Here is an 18,371-nt window from a genome sequence, read left to right on the forward strand (position 1 = left end):
GAAATATCGAGCAAATATTCCCCATCTATTATCATTGTTTGTATGATCCCACATCATGAGGCCATAATTTACGGATGTAGAGTGTGAGCTCTACGATTAGAACTAGTTTATTTAACGTATTCACTTATGAATTGTAGGTTTATCCGGCGGATTAGTTATGATTATTCCTTTATTTATTCTAGTTCGTTGCTTTTGCTTACTAATACTAATAGCATAATGAATGTTCCGCATATGTAGTGTACCTACCAACACTGTCATCATGATTTTCATCCAGCTGTTAAACACAACACAGAAACATGTTACTTTCAATAAATTTATTTTATTTTCCTTTCCTGAATAGGTCCATTTGTAGCAAATCGACTATTCAGTAATGGAAAGCAAAAGAAAACACATAAATATAAACACATTATGCATATCACGCTAGGATACATCCCCGACGGACACGGACGCTAAATAATCTCGCCGAAGAATAAAAAAATGCCTACCGTTTGTTAATGTTTCGACACTACTAGCGAGTCGGTTACGTTGGCATGCTACTAGCAAACCGTACCGTGCAGTTTGCCTTGCCACCCTTCTGCAGGTTGGTTCCTAAACGATCCTTAACATATGTATACCTTTGCTGCATAATGCTAACATGACGATAAGTATATAATACAAGCCCCTAGCGACTACGGTCTTATGATAAGTTTGAGCCTATTTTGATGCGTTCCAGCACGAGTCTGATCTGGAAGTATGTTGTTGCAAGCGTACAAGCAAAATATATAAAACCTCAACAATCATCGCAGTTCATGTTTATCACGTTCAGCGCCGCATTATCCAAATTTGGGTGATGCCTGATGGAAATCGTCATGAACGATGTTGCCACGGCGTGAAACGTGTTGTACGACACACTAACGTCCAATGACATTTTGAAACGTTTTGTTGCTGCTTTCGAATTTCCGTTGATTTGTTTCGATCAACATTTTTTTTTGTATATTCTTCAAAAGTAAACCAAATGCCGTAAAATATGATTTCTTTTCTAGAAGAACTTGCCTCTTGACCACCATTGTCCTACAACATGGGCAAACAATGCAATTTCTGATAAGTAACAAATAAATTAATCCAGAAGAGAAGGTTATCCAGTGTAAAACAGAACCAATTCAAAGCGAAACCTAATCGAAACATTTTAAGCAGCTGTAGCAGGAAGTGCGACTTTAAACCATAATAGATGGAAGCAAAAAAAAAGGAGAAACACGGTAAAAAAAGAAGGAAACGTAAAAACCTGTCCCGCTGTATCGTTACGATTGGTTGTTTTCTTGGAGTAGGCAATTAGAAGCAACCAAACAAAAACAAAAATCACATTAAATTAGTTAACTTTTCATATCGGATGGGCTATTTTTCTTTAGCCCACTCCTTAGTATTTTGTGCAAACTCCCAGGTCGGGATGTCTGCCAAAAAAAAAAAAAAACAGCATGCTCACAGCTGCTCTATCGTTGTTGTTTCTGTTGAATCAGACTTTCCCATTGGGCGATCAGTTTGTGCGACGAAGGTGCTTCCTGCGGGTCAAGATCGCACAGTTGGGCCAAGGACATTGCCGGCCGCATTCCTCCACCGCATCCGTTGCCCATTCGCGAGCGGCTTTCGAACAATGGCGATGGAGTTTCCCTGCAATAAACGAGATCGGAATCAGCACGGTAGCTATGAGTCAGCTAGACAATTAATATTTCTTATCGCTCGACGTTCTTACCTTGGCGAAAGACTAGAGTTGGTCAGTGCGTCACAGAGTTCGCTAATTGATTTGGTCGACCGAAGCTTTCTCGCCAGCGGATAGATCGGTTCGTCCGTATTATCTTCGTCCGACAATTCCTCACTCGATTCGAACCTATAACAAAAATCAACATTTGTTAAGTGGACTGCTTTAGTGCATTTCTACAAGATGTACACTTACGCATCATAGTTCATGTCCAACAGATCCGACTGCGACGCGTTCCGGTTAAGCTTGCGGATCCGTTTCAGCTCGCATTCGCGCGTCTTAAGATCGCGCAGCTCACGTTGAATCTTTTCCTCGACTGGGACGTAACCTCGCCGGATGGGTTTACCATTGGAGTCGCGCTCAATCGCAGGCGGTGTCGAGATGGCCGTCGGCAGAATCATCAAATGCGAACGGTTCAGGTCGACCGAGGGCTACGAAAGAAGGGAAAGTGAAAGAAGGTTAAACCGATTGGCAGATATTTAAAACATACCTCACTAAAAACAATTGAAAATGTTAAACATAAAATTAATGTAAGATGCAACAATAATAATGGTGATTTATTGTTAAATAAGGAAACAGTAACATTGGAAAATTCAATTTTTTAATCAAAGTTAACATCAACGAGGCCCTACGAAAACGAAACGCCTAAAAGTATGCAATGTGCTATACACGAAACCGATTTAACCGGAGTTATTTCATAGCATTAGGCCGTTAACAATTTAACTACCGATAAATTAATTCACGAAACAAAAAATATGTCAGCTGTGCACCTCGACGGCTTGTTAATTAAAGCTTTTAATTCGTGTCTTGAATAAAATTTCTGCACAGACATTAGAAGATGGACAATTCTTAGACAAGATAAAAGTCTGTATTCATTTAACCACTGCTGAGTTTTTGCCAAATCCAATTTGTGGTTCAACGTTAGACCACCCAAAGCCAAAGCAGACGATGAGAATTTTCCGCCCCAAGAAACACATAAAGACAACAAATCCCTTAAAATACAGGCACCATTCTGTCTGCCCGCTCAACTTATCTTATTCATTTGCACAGAAAACGGCTCTACCTACCACGATCGGATCGGCTTTCGTGCTGGCTGCGGTTGTCATCATCTGCGGCACGTTCGCAACTGGACCGGATTGGGCACCGTTTGCGGCCAGCTTACTGAGCCGTCCGCGTGAAGCGATGAACTTCTGCATGATGCCGCGATGGTTCGGGTTCGGGTTGAACCGTCTCGGCGGCGTCGAGGTGTGGAAAAGCTGCGGCGTGGAACGGGCCCGTGTCAGTGCTTTCGGGCTCGGTAAAATGAATGCCCGGCGCTGTTGCTCCTCTTCGCGCCGTTGGTGCGACTCCTTGCCATTCTGCTCGAGTTTGTCCTTCAGGTTGGACACCGAGGGCGAGTGCACCGGTGTGGGCGATAGGGAGAGTCCCGAGTCGTCCGAGTTTCCCGTCGAAAGATTGTCATCGTTCAGGTCCAGCCCGTTCCTTTCGCTCGGATCCGTCCGATGACCTTCGCGTAATTCCTGCTCCCGGCGTGTCACCTCATTGATTTCCTCCTGTATCCGCTTCAGTGGGTCTTCGATCTGAAAACGGGAGCAAAGACATATGCATGATTAATGATCATCGTACTAAGTGTATTTGGAATTATTTTCTATATCATTAGTAAAAGGAAGGGATTTTATGCAAAAAGCACTGAATTTCCACCTCGGTAAGGTCCATCCAATAAGGTCATTGTTCGGTTCAATTGTAGCAAGATGTACCGTACGTTGCTGCCACCAAGAACGAATCTGATGCTGATTTACTACCTCAATTAATCTCCTAATTTACGCACCCACTAACCTACATTTCTCACAATCTCGCCAAGCATGTTCATGTACCCGTGGGGTGTCCAGTGAGTACACGGGAGGAAAATAAGAAATTATTCGGTGCAAATTAAAGCCATTATTAAGCCGGTTTCTCCATACATCATCTGCATACGATGTGCTGCATACGGGTGAATACATTCGTTGCATGTTTGAGGTTAGGAAGCCAGCAGGAATCGACGGCAAACACGCGGTGGTGGGAGTGATTTTATTTTTTCCTCCCATACGGTTGAGGCTTGATAATTTGTTACGATCTGGCCGAACTTCAATTAGGTTCGATGGTGAAGTGAATGGGTTGATATTGGGAAGCCGCTGCTGTCATAAATGGAGGTTTGGTGGAAATTAGGTTAAAGTGAGATTCAAACGAGGAAAATCTAGGTTTCGGTTTCATCCTGAAAGGCAATCGTGAACCTAATGTCATGCTTATGAAGGCATGTTCTACGCATGCAGTTCTCCGTTCAAATGGTACTGATGTTGTACTCATATGTATCTATGATGCTTTTCTTTTAGCTATCTCGAATTTTAAGGGTCAAATAATATTTATCAAAAACATCAAATCAATACTCCAACAATTTACGAAGTTGTAGCCCAAATAGTAAACTTTTTCTCAGAAGAAAACGCGTATCTTGAATATTCAAACGCGTTCGTTATCAAAATTATTACCATAATTTGTTAAAATCGTATAAATGTCTTGAAATGTACGCTGTACCTAAGGGTAAGTAGTTAACAAGTGTATTTTTAAATTGATTTTATAGCCAAAATAGACCAAATTTACATATGAAAAATCGTTTTCCAGCCCAAAATTTTCGTCTTTTGTTATTTAAAAATTTCAAATTCCAGTTTCCATATTCAAACGCGTTCGTTATCAAAATTATTACCATAATTTGTTAAAATCGTATAAATGTCTTGAAATGTACGCTGTACCTAAGGGTAAGTAGTTAACAAGTGTATTTTTAAATTGATTTTATAGCCAAAATAGACCAAATTTACATATGAAAAATCGTTTTCCAGCCCAAAATTTTCGTCTTTTGTTATTTAAAAATTTCAAATTCCAGTTTCCATAATATTAGATTTACATATCTTTATAATATTTTTTCTTAATACATTTTTTTTAAATCAAAGATTTAAAAAATGACAGTGGGTATTTCAAACTCGTTTTGTTCAGGGAAGGCTTCAAGCAAAAGCCTAGAAAACGTTAGTATTTGTGTATTATCAAAAATAAAGCTTTTCATATCATTTTTCGGGTAACTCTTCTTTAAAAAAAATAATATCACGTACTGTTGTATTCTTATACATTCTTTAATAAATGTATCCTATCTCAGAATAGAGGTATTTGTCTTTTTAAAAATCTCCCATTGCGTATTTCCCTCATTGCAGATTACAAACCAAAAAAACATTCATCAACTTAAAAAAGCGAATAAATATATAAATTCGTTTGATGCGGTAGGAGGACAAAGAATTTATAGTCACTTGTAATGAGAACTATAAACCTAAGTTACCCTTGAGTATATAAAAGCGCGTTGTTCTGGTTCGTTATTTTTGAGCGTAATTTTATTCCAATTAAATACGGAACATTGTTAATACTAGCTTGACTTTCACAAGTTAAACGTAAGTTGCTCATCAATTTCACACAACCAGCATAACAGATTTCGGTAGAACGCTTCATAATTCATTACCGCGCAACCGGAAGGTTGTGTATGAGTTTCACCATTCGTTTTGATTCTTCCGCTAGCGAAGCGTTTCTGTTACATCGTTCATGGATTACCACAACCACTAGCGGACACAAGAAAACATCATCGAAAGAACACAACCATGGAAGGACAGTAAACGTAAAAATGTATCTTTTTTAAAAGCACAACACGTATTATTAGCGCACAAAGCACCAAAACCTTCCCGTGTACGATCTTTTGCTCGAACTAAATACAGCAACTGCTACCGAGCGATCGGCTTTAACGGGACCGGGCATACCGGGTTCTCGCTTTTTGTCGAAATTTGCAAACACAAATTCGTATCCGTCTTTCGGGTCGGACGTTTCATTGCCTCTATCCGCATTTTCAGTACGTCCGAAGAAATTAAGATACATTCTCTAGCACCACCAGGAAATGCGAACACACTGCAGCACTGGAGCACGTTTCCAACCATTAGCATGATCAAACGGCACGGTCCTACGCATCATTGCACACGTGGCAGACGGGGAAGCTTGAATAATAAGATTGGTCTCTCTGTGACACCGATGCCAAACAAAAAAAAAAAAAAAAGGGACAGCAACAGGAAATGAGCGTGTAATTCGGATTTTATTTGAATTGCAATAGTTTGTTGCAGGGGTTTGATTGTCGGTGAGTAGTTCAACCAGTTTAATGACTTTATTTTCAATAGAAAGCTTTAGTGGAAATTGGGTGTGTAAGTGTGCAGCAAAAAAAAAAAAACAATATGCCTATGTGTGCTTTCGAATACATCTAACATCAGCGTAGAATTAAGTTCCAGTCGATCGATTTTGTTGAATATTGTTTTCGATTTATTTGTGCAAGTTTTTGGGTTTTACAATTTAATGAAGGTGACCGAAACTTTAAACAAAAAAATATTCTTTTTATTAAAATTTAAATTAATTTTTATCTCCAAATTGTTGTAAGAAACGATAGTAGTTGATGAGAGATAATGATGGTGTATGAAATGGTATATGAAAAATGGTGCCGTGACCAGGAAGAAAATAATAAAAATAATTTAAAAGTACCTTCCTATCAACCGGTAAGTAATTGCGGCTTAGGATAAACGAAGATTTTGATTTAATTCGACAATTGAAATGAACATTTGCTACAATTATCGTTTAATTTGACAGGCTAGGAAAGCCTTCTTTATACATGGGATGTTTATTGAAGCCGCATGAAATTATTTATGAAAGATCTTAAATGAAGTTCTAGTTTAATTTCAATTACTGCATTGAGATCACATCGTACCTGAATTCGATTTAGGATTTCAATTAACTCTGCACACCGTGAAAAAGGTAAACCATATTCATTTAGTATTGCTCGTATGTAACTTGCATGGCAAATCTTACTGCCCGGTTGTACAGACGGCGAAAAAGTGGTACGTTCCTTTTCCTTTTTATGTTCATTAAGCCGACCAACGCCCACACATGGCCATCAAGATCAATGCATGCGCGTTTCGAAAACCTTTTCCCGGGTGATAAAGCAAAGTAAAATAAATCATCCGAGCACCAACCAATTGCTTGGCAAGTAAAACAAAAATGCTCTTACCAGAGCATTTCTTTTTTGTTTTGTTTTCGGTTATTGCGGAAGGAGTTCGTGGTCGTGTTCGTGAGGTCACGGTTAATGGCTATGGGATCACCGGCAAGGCTTTCCTTCGCCGTCACTTGCTTTCGGCCCCCCTAAAAAACGTGAGCGATTTAGCGCATTGATGCAATTTGCAATTTAATCCAAAGCATCGTGCCAGTTCGGCGTATGTGTTAATAGAAAAGCAAGCCTTCGCGCCGTACTATCGACAAAAGATAGTAGTGATATTAAGCGAAGTCGAGGGCACGCGTTGAAATTTCTCCTCACACTCGCGCAGGGGGTTTCCTTGGTTCGTTTGACCTACTTCCTTCCTTCTTGTTTGCCCCCTGCCTGTCGCACCATGCTCGCCGAACCACATACCGCGATCCGTACCGGTGTAAATAATTTATTATCACCCCCCGATGCTCCAAACATCTCAACGGTGCAAACGTGGCGGACCGCGTTGATTGAGCAGCGCACGGGTCGAAGGGCGGATAATGATCACCGGCAACATCTTGCCAACCGCGAAAGATGGGATGGAAAGTGTAGCCTTGAGCTTGGTCGAATGGCGGGAAGTGCGGAAACAAACGTTTAACCGCCGCCATGCAGCCACCATCGGTGGTGGTTTTGTGGCCGATGCGTCATGAAGACGCTGCTTGCTCGCCTTTTGTGCTAGTCCAATTCCGAAAATTGATGGCAAAGGAGCATGCATTTATGTCAGCACCGTCATCATGGGATGGGTGACTTTCGGGACGGAAACGGGCGCCACGAGATGGAGCAGAAACGGAATCGAGCGCCGGAACACTGCCGGGTGAGAGGTTAGTTATGCTACCCGAAGCATGACGATGGTGTCAGCGAGATGCGCTGAATGTAGGTCTTTACGTGTGCTTATGTATTTTCTATCCACCGGTAACAAGGTTGAAAGTACCGGAACTTGAGCAATACCAGTGTGTAAATAGATCGTGTAAATATCATGTCCCTTCGCACCGATTAATCTGTGTTGCAGTTCGACGTACGAATCAATTTAGAATCGAATGTGCCGTTAGTGAAGACGAATGCGATAGCAACGGTTCTGGTTTGCTATTTTCATTGTTGAAATCTTTGCTTGACTTGGGAAATTATTTCTATCTTTACGGAGCACATTCTAGGTGAATGTTCATCACCAAAATAATGAACAGCCCCCAAAAGAGAACCACAAAAGGCCTTTTGTCTTGTACATAACAAAACACTTGCTTGCTTCCACTTTGATTGACAGTTATACCCGGTTAAAAATGCACTTAGAGAACGACGTAAACCCCTTACTGCAGCGATAAAAAAAATAAAGCTTAGATTCCATCATGGATAAGTGGTTTTTCGCAAATTTAATTATTGCGTTTGGGAAACCACTTTCCCAAAATACGATCTCTGATTTATGATGACAACCAGCAAACGGAAATGATGAAGATGAAAGTTTAATTCGCCATCATCTTTGACCGTAAGGTAGCACACCAGCTACAGAATCCCATCCAAACCAACAGCCAGCAGATATGAAACAAACGACATCAACGGCCGAACAGACAGCGAACCCTCATTATTATGATATTTTCGGACCAAATTTAGCTTCGCCGCTGTATTAAACAGCAGCAACCTGCTTTTTCCGTTGAGTTTCATTCCAGAGGTCAGACCTGGTGGTAATTGGGGCTGCAAAATTTCTCTCATCGCCGCACTTGGTCCCAGCTGACACCGCCGGGAGCTGACGTGCACGGGATGGTCACGCCGGAAAGACGATTATTATCGCACAGGAAAGATCTTTTCCGGCCGGAAATAGACAATGACGGGGAGGTTGAGAGGGGAGGGAGAAAGGGGGAGAAGAAAAGCAGTAAGATTGGCAACCTGTGTGAGTTATAAACATTCACCCTTTCGGCATGTGAAAACGTTAAAGGAAAGGGTGCTCTTCACATCACTGGCGCACCGAGCACCGAACAGCAATACAGCGAAATGCAATCGATGGGGCCGATATTCTGGCCGTTGGGTGCGATGTTTATCTTATCAGCTGGCGGGTCTGTTTATTAGCGAGGTAGAAGTGCACAATAAATTGAATTGCTGTGCGATAAGACCACCTCACCACGGACGATACGCGCTAGCGCTAGGTGCGTTGTTCGAGTGGACGATCAAAATGGGGGAAAAACGACGAAACGGATGAAGGAAAGCGATTGATTATGAGGCACTGCAGTAGCAAACGTCGCGGATCTGTAATTTAGTCCGCGTTTAGAGGACAATCTGTGACTTATATAATCTATTTGTTTGGTTTTGTTTTTAATTATCCCCCAAAAATATCGCTGAGGTGAAGGCTTGTGAAATACATTTATGGCACCTTATCCGCAATATTAGACAACCGCGTGGAGTAATATTATCGTAGCTAATTGGTTGCCACTCATAGAATCAAAACAAGCACCTAATTCCATCCGAAGCAATATCGGGCTTTTGCAAGGATTAATTTTTATGGCTATTTTTCGTCCACGTTTTGCTCCATTGGATTAGATCGAATTGCTATTCTAGACACTGTACATGTCTTTTTTTTTGTTTTTTGATACAACGGAATATTCTCGACGGGTGTTTTTACGTAAAAAATAAAATGTTAGAACAAACGAGAACAATTTGCTCAAATAAAGATGCTGGTAAATAAAAATTGATTTCAAGTTTTTCCCAATTTAAAAGTTAGTAAAAACCCCTTTCTACGTAATAAATAACGTAACCATCATGCACAGGTGCACACAGAAGAGCGAAATGCGGGACAAAAGGTGAATCAACTGTCCCGAACGGATCCATTCTGTTCTGCACCGGTTCCGCATGCATGAACATTGAACCCCAGAACGAATGTGTACCACACATACACTCCGGTTTCGGAGGGTTGCTATCATACTGTGACGAACGAGCAACACCATCAAAGGCAGTGGTACAACAATAACCCATCACTAAGCATACAATCAACCGTGCTCTCCAAAACACCGCCTGTTACAACTGTACGTTGTGCATAATTTTACTTTCCGGTTGCGGCAAATCCATGGATCAGATCTCTTTATGGCGTTTTGTTAACGAATGATCGCCCCTTCTGTCTGTACGTGGCAGTGACAGTGGAATGGCATATGCGACAACACTGGGGCTATTATTATCGCAAATTTGAAGGTCTCTGATCGGGTTAGGCAACTACGCCGGAAGATTGGAAATAAGCTAACGAGAACGGTTGGAAATTCATATCTTGTTTTATGGGTGAGTGATTGTATTAAACAAGAGAAACAAACTCGATCTATCATTTGGATGGTGCCGTGACCGGGATATTTTAATATTTTTCTTAACCGAAACCAACTTTCATTTATGAAGATAGTGAGAAAGTTGACTAACGCTTGGCGTTTTGTGCAGTTTATCATATTTGAAACATTTCAAAATAAAGTAACCAATGATGATGTGTCTTCAGCCTCATAAGACGGTAATTTGTCAGACAGCTTGGCAAAATGACTGAACAAATATGGACATTGTCGTTGAGATTCTGATGCGAAATTATGCATAGGATACTCAAATTACCTTAGATGTGTCGATGCCGATGCCACATGCCGATAGCTCATGTATCCACAGGCGTCGGATGAATTTCTATGAGCGATTGATGACTTCGAGATTATTGACGTTCGGATCGAAATAGTTGCCAGACAGTGGGCACGATCCCAGCTGGTAGACACTTTCAGTTAAAACTAGGCCACCGTTGCTCGCCTAAGTCCGTAGCTACCTTTCCTTGGCGGTACTTGCCCGGTCGGGAGTCCCCGCGAGTACCGGCGTCCTACAGCGCCCCACTAACCCCTTGCACGCGCATTGCACGAGCCAGAGAAGCAGAAAAACCGGAAACTTTTCACTTTCAAGTTCGCCAAACCAACCACGAGCCTCTGCTGGTTGCGCGTGGTTCGACACTGTTGGCCTTCGGCCTTGGAGCTGAAGCTGAAGCGTGGTTTGCAGTTGTATGTTTGACGAGGAAAAGTGTCTAATCACCGAGCGTTTTCAGAGCGGGTTTTGTGTCTTCCGATCCGACAAACGCTGCCAGATGAGGATCTAGAGCAAGTGCTCTCCAATCGCCTCAGCAACGTTAATTGTAGCCGGGGGGGAAGAGTTTTTTTTCCCGTCCCGACCCTTTCTGCCCCCCCACATGCACTTCAAATGTAGCAAGACGTGGACATGAAAACAGGATGGTGGAGTTTTAATCTGGCCTGAGACAATGCCATCGCTTGCTACCCTGCTGGAACGTTTATTTGCGTTTACGTTCATTATCGATCAGCATGGCAGCAGTGAAGAAAAAAGAAGCAATGGGTTGTTGGTGGTGCGGCTTGCCATGCCAAGAAGTCGTTGGCGTACCGACGTTTAGTTTTCAATTTGAAAGTGAAATTAAACTAGTCCCTAGGTAGGTGGTAGTGCACATCCAAGTGATATCCCGATCGGATAGTGGTAACACTTTTACTTAGCTCAAAACCTGCCAACAGAGAGTTTCAGCTCCAGTTTTTGCCGTGGCCACTAGCCGGGCAAGATTGTTCGCAAACAAGACAAACGCTCAAAGATCGTTGACAAAGTTATGGGTAGATAGATGATTATTTTCTCCACGCCCGCTATCCGCTGCGCTACAAATTCCGGAAAATCTTGTAGTTACTTTCCTTGGCCCACGTTCAGTGACGCTGGTAATTGGACAGTTTTGAATGCAGTTTAATTGACAATTCAATTAGCGCAAAACAGTGTAGTGGTAGTGTTTGTTTTTCATGAAGCTGACCAACCACAATTTATTCCATGGCTTGGAGGGATGGCAAGAGTGTTTCTCCTCTCTCATTAAAGCCTCAAGTTGATGGAAAAGCTCACACGTAATGGCTTTAACCGCTTTGGTTGCTGCTGCAGCGCATTTTGATTGCATTTAAATAACTCGATTGATCGTCTGATTGCTGTTGCATTGGTATTTTTTTCGTGTTATTTTGTAAACAATCGTACGATTGCACAACTTTATTGCAGCGCTTGAAATTCTCAAGGGTCTTGACGGTTTTAGGTGCTATAAATAAATTATTAACTACCGCTACCGCTTCTACCGAACCGGATGGGAAATAAATCATCCCAACGGATTAAAACACACGAATGCTTTGTTTTTTTTTCAATTCAGCTTCAGGCACGCTCAATCTGCATTTTTGATCACCATGAACCGAACGCCCCATAAATAAGCCGATCGTCCCATTGATCGTGTGATTGCGATGTCGTACGATGGTCGTTTGGTTGGTTAGAAGACAACAAAACACAAAACGCTTAACAAAGCCACACAGCAATAGAAAACTTCAATATCTTTCACCAATCCGATGATGGACGACATGTTTTCCTTCTTCTTTTCAAATGTAAAATACGTAGAACAGTAGGAAAACTTTCTTTAAAAAATACGCATGCCTCAAATGTAACACTTACCGACACTTTCTTAATGTGTTTTTTTTCTGTTTTTCCATTACCCTTTGCTTCCTCTAACGCACGCTCGTAATGTCGCATTGGCTTTGATTGATTTTAATGTTCGTTTTCCTTGCCGTACGGGTGAACGGTGCGGCATTTGGAGGTCGAAGAAAACTGTGCGTATTAGCTTGGAAGGCTACCAACGGTCAGCGCGAGGGAAGTGAAAGAAAAGCAAACCCCCGAAAAGTCACCTGCGGCGACCGGCAGTGCGCGACCTCGGTCGGGTAAGGAAGGGTATGTGATTCATTTTTCTTCTACCGGTCGTTAACTTTCAACGAGCAACGAACGGTGCTTGTCGGGGAGTTTTCTTTGTGCCATTAAAAGTGCCACCAATTCGAACATCCCGCACTGGAAGCCACTTTCGAGTGGTTGGTTTGTTTTGGAAATAAAAATATTTTGCTTAATTTAACATTATATTCTACATCTCCATATGATGGAACGATAATTCATCCGGCAGGATAATATGCTGCTACCCGTTAATTAACCATCAAACACCCGCGATGTGTTAATTAAGCTGAGTGAAAGATGGCAAAGCTTTACGAAGAAAAAAAAAAAGGTAATCATATCAATTAATTGTACCAAAATATCGAAAACCAGAAACAAAACAATCATACTGCATGCGTTAACTGGCTGTAAAGTGTGGCCATTAAAAGGAAAACTACAATGAGTTTGTGAAAATAGAAAACAGAAACAAACCCCACGGGTGCCAAACTTTGCAACCGCATCTCGGTGTGGTGGAAGCGATTTTTTAATGGTTTTGACGATCATTAACCAGCAACCCGGGTGGGCCCCTACGTACATATCGCGCGTTCGATGCGTTTAATGGAACGACCAAGCATCGGTAAGCGGTCAGGAAAAGGAAAGCAAAACCTTTCAAAAAAACAAAGCAAAAAAAAAGACGGATTCTTTCGACTGATCAACGATCCTACCTCTAAACGTACTGACAGAGAAAAGAGGGGGGAAAATCGGTAGCACACACTTTGGAGAACTTTTTTTTTCGGGGTTGGTCGTTGGTTGTATTGGGGTTAATTGAAGCTGTGGCGCAAACGCATTGCAAACGCATGTGAAACGTACCAAACGCTGGGCCCGTACGGTTAGGGCACACACATACACGTGCAGCATGGGTATTTAAGTGCATGGGTACTACCGGCGCCCATTTCCATCGTGGGAATAGAGCCCATTGAACCAATCGGTGTGGCGGTAAATCAACTGTATGTGTGTGGCTTTTTGTTGTTGCTGCTGGTGGAACCAAAGTTACCCGCGGAAATGAGTGGTGGAATGTCTATTATTTGTCAGCCACCAAAATCGTGCCCGGCTCACAATCCAACCAAACGAATCGTCAATCTTTAATTATTTCCACCGGAGCCATTGCTGAGCGTTAGGATGTATTTTTTACGCTTTTTTTCATTAATCACGAATGCATATGACTGTGCCGAAACGATTCGTCACGTAGACTTGGACGTGGGCTTTACGATGGGTACGACACGTCAATTGGGCACGTGCCGAATCGAGCGCTGTTTTGGGTCGAAATTAATTGTGCAACTTGAGGTGAAGGGGCTTTAATTGCTACTAATGGTAATGATTTTTCGTGTTAACATTTTTTTAACGAATCAAACATGTGATAAAAATCCTGTTAAGATGCTTTTACTGGTACAAGCTTTAGTCAGAAGTTAGACTCGTTAGAAGTTCATCCTGTTGAGGCATGTTAATAGAATGGCTCCCATCAACCCAATCGTTTAAGTCTCTATGACTTACCCGATATATTGGCCGGAATCGTACTGTTAGCCAGTTTTTTTGTATGCGTTTTGACATTTCCTAGCTTATCCGCTTATAAGCTCGCCATGCACATGAGAAGTCAAGTTAAGCATAGGAAAAAAGGATTAGATTGATTTCCTAATGAAAGCAGATCGACAAATACCAAAACAATGTTTTTTCTAACTATTCAGAAGCAGATTAGGCTATGTTTCCCATGTGTGAAAAATGTTAACATTTTTTTTACGAAAACTGAAAAAAGACTAATCATAATCAGGCGATATTGCTTCAAATGAATTTAGTTTAAAGTAAAATTTATAAACTTTAATCGATTTTTCTCAACTTGTAGTTTCACAAAAACGACCTCTTGTGTAATCCTTTTTGTCAAAATGCTGTTTTCTCGAATCTCGAATTTTTTGCATGTATTATTTGACAGATACAGGCTAAAAGCTTAAGCTTTCTAACTTATGGTATGATCTGGCCTCATATTTCGTTACATATTGAACAGACATAGAGCATACTTCATAACAATATGGAGCATCTCGTGTGGAGCATAAAATCCTAAACCTATCCAATATTAAAACATTCACAGTGAAATATGAGAATTCAAATAGGTTTCTTAAGACAAATGATGAATTTTACTAATGTTCAAGCAATATAAAAATATCTGGCTATTGGAAACTTTTGGTGTCACCCACATTTGTCAGCTCTGTCATCCAACTTCTGCTATTAAAAAAAAAAGAAAAACAATATGCAAATACGACAAACTTACAAATAAACACAAACTTCGAATAAAAATATGTGATATGTAATAATATGATGGTAATATGGAGAAGCATTAGAAGCCTTAAAAAGTAATTAAAACATGAAATTAAAAATTTTGCTAAACGTGTTGAAAAGGATCAATAATTATTTAACAAACATTAAATATGTTTTTTAATAAACATTAAACACATTAAACATTAAAACAAACTCACGATGATTGATCTTAGGATATTATTCCGTATTCCGTAACAAATATGAAATTAGAAAAAAAGTCACCAATGTGACCAGCTAGTGTTTAGACACTATTTTAAGTATGTAACTTTTAGAAAGTTTACATCTGGGATAAGGTGACCTTTCACTGTTTGGAGAAAGAAATGTTTTCAAACGATTGTGAATTGTATCTTAGATTAAGCTACCTTTAGTTATAAGCAATACGGCCTAGCCGTTCTTGTTGAATTAAAAAAATACATTAATAATACATTACTATTGTATTATATTTTAAGTGGTTACCGCAGTGTTATTGAGAGTCACCACTTAGGTGGTGCCTTGTTATTAATTTTCATAAAATTACTATTTAATACACTTGTACTGCTAGTACATTTGCGATTAAACAACTTCACAATGTAATGGCGTGCAATTATGGCACAAATGTGACCAAATCTTTGTTTGTGTTTCTTTTCCATGGGAGAATTAGGTAGGTGCGGGTTTTGCCGCTGTCGGTTTGCGATTGCGCGAACACACCATTGCAGACTGGCGTTGGTCTGGACGTGTTTATTTATTTACTTATACTCGCCACCGTCCACCCTTAGTATCTTTGGGCCGTACCAGCTTTTCGAAGCAATTAAACGACTCTATTGTTTGTGCGAACAGGGTACCTGTTGGTAAGCTTTGTGGCTGCACTATTTACCTCCCCGATCCCATCTAGCTCCCTTTTCTTCCACATTCGCTCCGCACGGGGGTTTTTTGTGGTAGTGTTTATTTGTACGCATTGCGATGTGCAAACGGCTGGAAAGGGGATGAAATTAAACCAATTCTTTAATTTCAACACCTCCGCATTCCAATCAACGAGTTTTTTTTTTCGTTTGGTGTAGATTGTCAGGTTGTAGTGTTGTTTTGTAGCTTATTTTACATAATACCCTGCAGATAATCGAAACCTAACCGAAAGCTTATAGGGCACTGCGCTCTGGAGAAGATTATAAACACCTATTACTGCTGATCGTGGCGCAATTAGTATGAGCGAAACAAGAAACTATTTTTGTTGATGACCAAATGAAGTTACCACTGCAATAGAATTAAGTAATGTAACGGAAAAATGAATCAAAAGTACATCTCGGCTTGAAGAAGTGATCAGAATACTAATAACGAAAGTATTATGTTTTTTTCCCTTCAATGGCCACTCACGGACAACTTTGCCAATCAAGCGCGACGAAATCGGACGAATGGTTTCATTTAATATTTGACCATCTTTCAAGGCTGTCCACGGTATGCCATGTTTTCGCCTGGTCAGCCATTTTTTTGCCGGTGCAGTGCTCACTCTTCACGTTTTGTTTTTAGTTTGTTTTCATAGCGCTTATGTCATCAGCTTTACTAACCCACTGAAACTGTTTTGGTTTGTCCGCCAGAATTGCACCGGTTGGCGGTGGGGCTTTTTTTCACTTTGTTTTGTTCAATATTTGTCGCACAAACTGCGGAGCGCACACTGCAAACGTGATTACGATGCAAAATAAACAAGAAAAATGAGATCGTAGTTAAGATGTCACAAGGATGGTGCGTTGCATAATGGAAACCGGGGACGGGCAAATGCAATTCAATTCATGGTCGAGGTCGCGGAACAGCAACTGGTTGGTATCTCTATCTGTGTTTCTTTTCTGTTTTTGCTTAATGACATACTCCGAGATATCGTAGCGGGATGTTAAAAGTCCTTGCTACGGAGATCCGGTCGAGGTAAGATGTGACCTATGACGCACGTTGTATTAGATAATGGAATGATATTAGGGCTTAGTTTTTAAATCAATTAGAAGATCATATAATTGCTGCATAAGCGATTGGTTACAACACGACATGCATCGTTTTAGATAATTTTAGAAGAAAAATTTAAATAAAGTTAATTATATTTTTTATTTAAAAAATAATGTTTTATCATTTAACCTTGTTTAGTTTCAAAACATTGAAATATTAATACCGAAGCAATATGATTTGAGTTAGAAAGTTTAAATCTTATGAAGGTATCTGTCAACCAATCGAGTAAATATTGCGCGAAAAATCGAAATCAGGTTTTATTGTGATGGTTTGGGTTTTATCTGCATTATTTCATCAAACGCTATGTTATACGATCGTATAAAAAATGGATTAAAACTTATCTAAAATTTATTAACAATACATCCTAAGTATAGAAACATGTTGTTGTTATGTGTTAGAGATTGAGGGCCTCTTGGTAATTGGTTCAAAAATAAAAACATGACCTAACCCCTGACCATGTATTAAACTGTAAAAAAAATGTAAATGCTAAAAATCTTACAAATGATTTTTTTCTTAAATTGCTTTTAGTTATTTATAGTATCTATAAATTGGAAAAGATAATAAAAAAAACAGAACAGTGCATTAGGTACAGCAGACTAAAAACTAGTTTCTAAAATTGAAACAAAATTTTTACAACACATCATAAACATGTTAGTAAACATCGGATCAAACCAAGGTTTTCCCTTTTCAATGACGCACAGCAAATCAAACGCTGAAAACCAGCCTGTAGTTCCGCTTAGTTAAAATAATAGCCCCCGCGAGTGGCTTTCCGGGCCGCGGCAGATGACATGTTAATCACACCATGAAGCTTTTAATCGTATTTAAACCATCAAACCATAGCCCACATGCTTGGGAAGCAACGGAAGAAAAAAATAGCCCCGCTCCCCAAAGGCCCGAAAGCACACCAGACAAACGAATGATAAAATTCACTTTTCATCCGATTACCGATTCGTTACGTGACGTGTCGGAACTTCGGCTTTCTGCGACGCGTAACCGATACTGGTCGGGTGGGATGCAATTAATAGAATTCCTTCCCGCCATCATTCGCCGGCAGGCTGTGGCCCGTTTGGAAACGAAAGGCAGATATAATAAATTTCATCCAAATTCGTTCGTTGCGCAATCGCGCCTGGAAGGTGGCTTATATATGGGCGCAGCGTGAAGCAGAGCAGGCGCTAAAGATGAGTTTTCTATTGCTTCGAAATAAATTCCACCAGCGTTTCTCTTATTCTCACCGGTTATCTCTTTGTTGCAAACAAACAAAAAAAAAACACACCAAGCCACACGCATGCGGGCCAACACCAGTGGTTTACGATAACCGATTATGGCACGGATTCCATGTTCGGAGCCCAACAATCGGAAATGAAATCAAACACGCATGCAGCTGCAGTTATCAGTGGTTTGGTGCGCTTTTGTTTTGCTTTTAACCATCTGCCCATGTCATGTGCACATGACGGTGGCTGATTAGATTGGATCCGATTGTCA

General features: G+C 40.6%; 1 protein-coding gene across 1 annotated transcript in view; it reads right to left on the reverse strand.

Annotated features, from left to right (window-relative positions):
• Positions 1-1,466: 1,466 nt before the first annotated feature.
• LOC128718424 (uncharacterized) overlaps positions 1,467-18,371 on the reverse strand; it is a 28,539-nt gene continuing 11,634 nt past the window's right edge. The window contains exons 2-5 of the mRNA XM_053812050.1: positions 2,800-3,312; positions 1,928-2,163; positions 1,727-1,861; positions 1,467-1,644 (exon numbers count right to left, since the gene is read on the reverse strand). Of these exons, the coding sequence (XP_053668025.1) occupies positions 1,467-1,644; positions 1,727-1,861; positions 1,928-2,163; positions 2,800-3,312 (1,062 nt within the window). The remainder of the gene's footprint in view (positions 1,645-1,726; positions 1,862-1,927; positions 2,164-2,799; positions 3,313-18,371) is intronic.

Source organism: Anopheles marshallii, chromosome 2 (genome assembly GCF_943734725.1).
Source record: "Anopheles marshallii chromosome 2, idAnoMarsDA_429_01, whole genome shotgun sequence".
NCBI classification, from domain to species: Eukaryota; Metazoa; Arthropoda; class Insecta; order Diptera; family Culicidae; genus Anopheles; species Anopheles marshallii.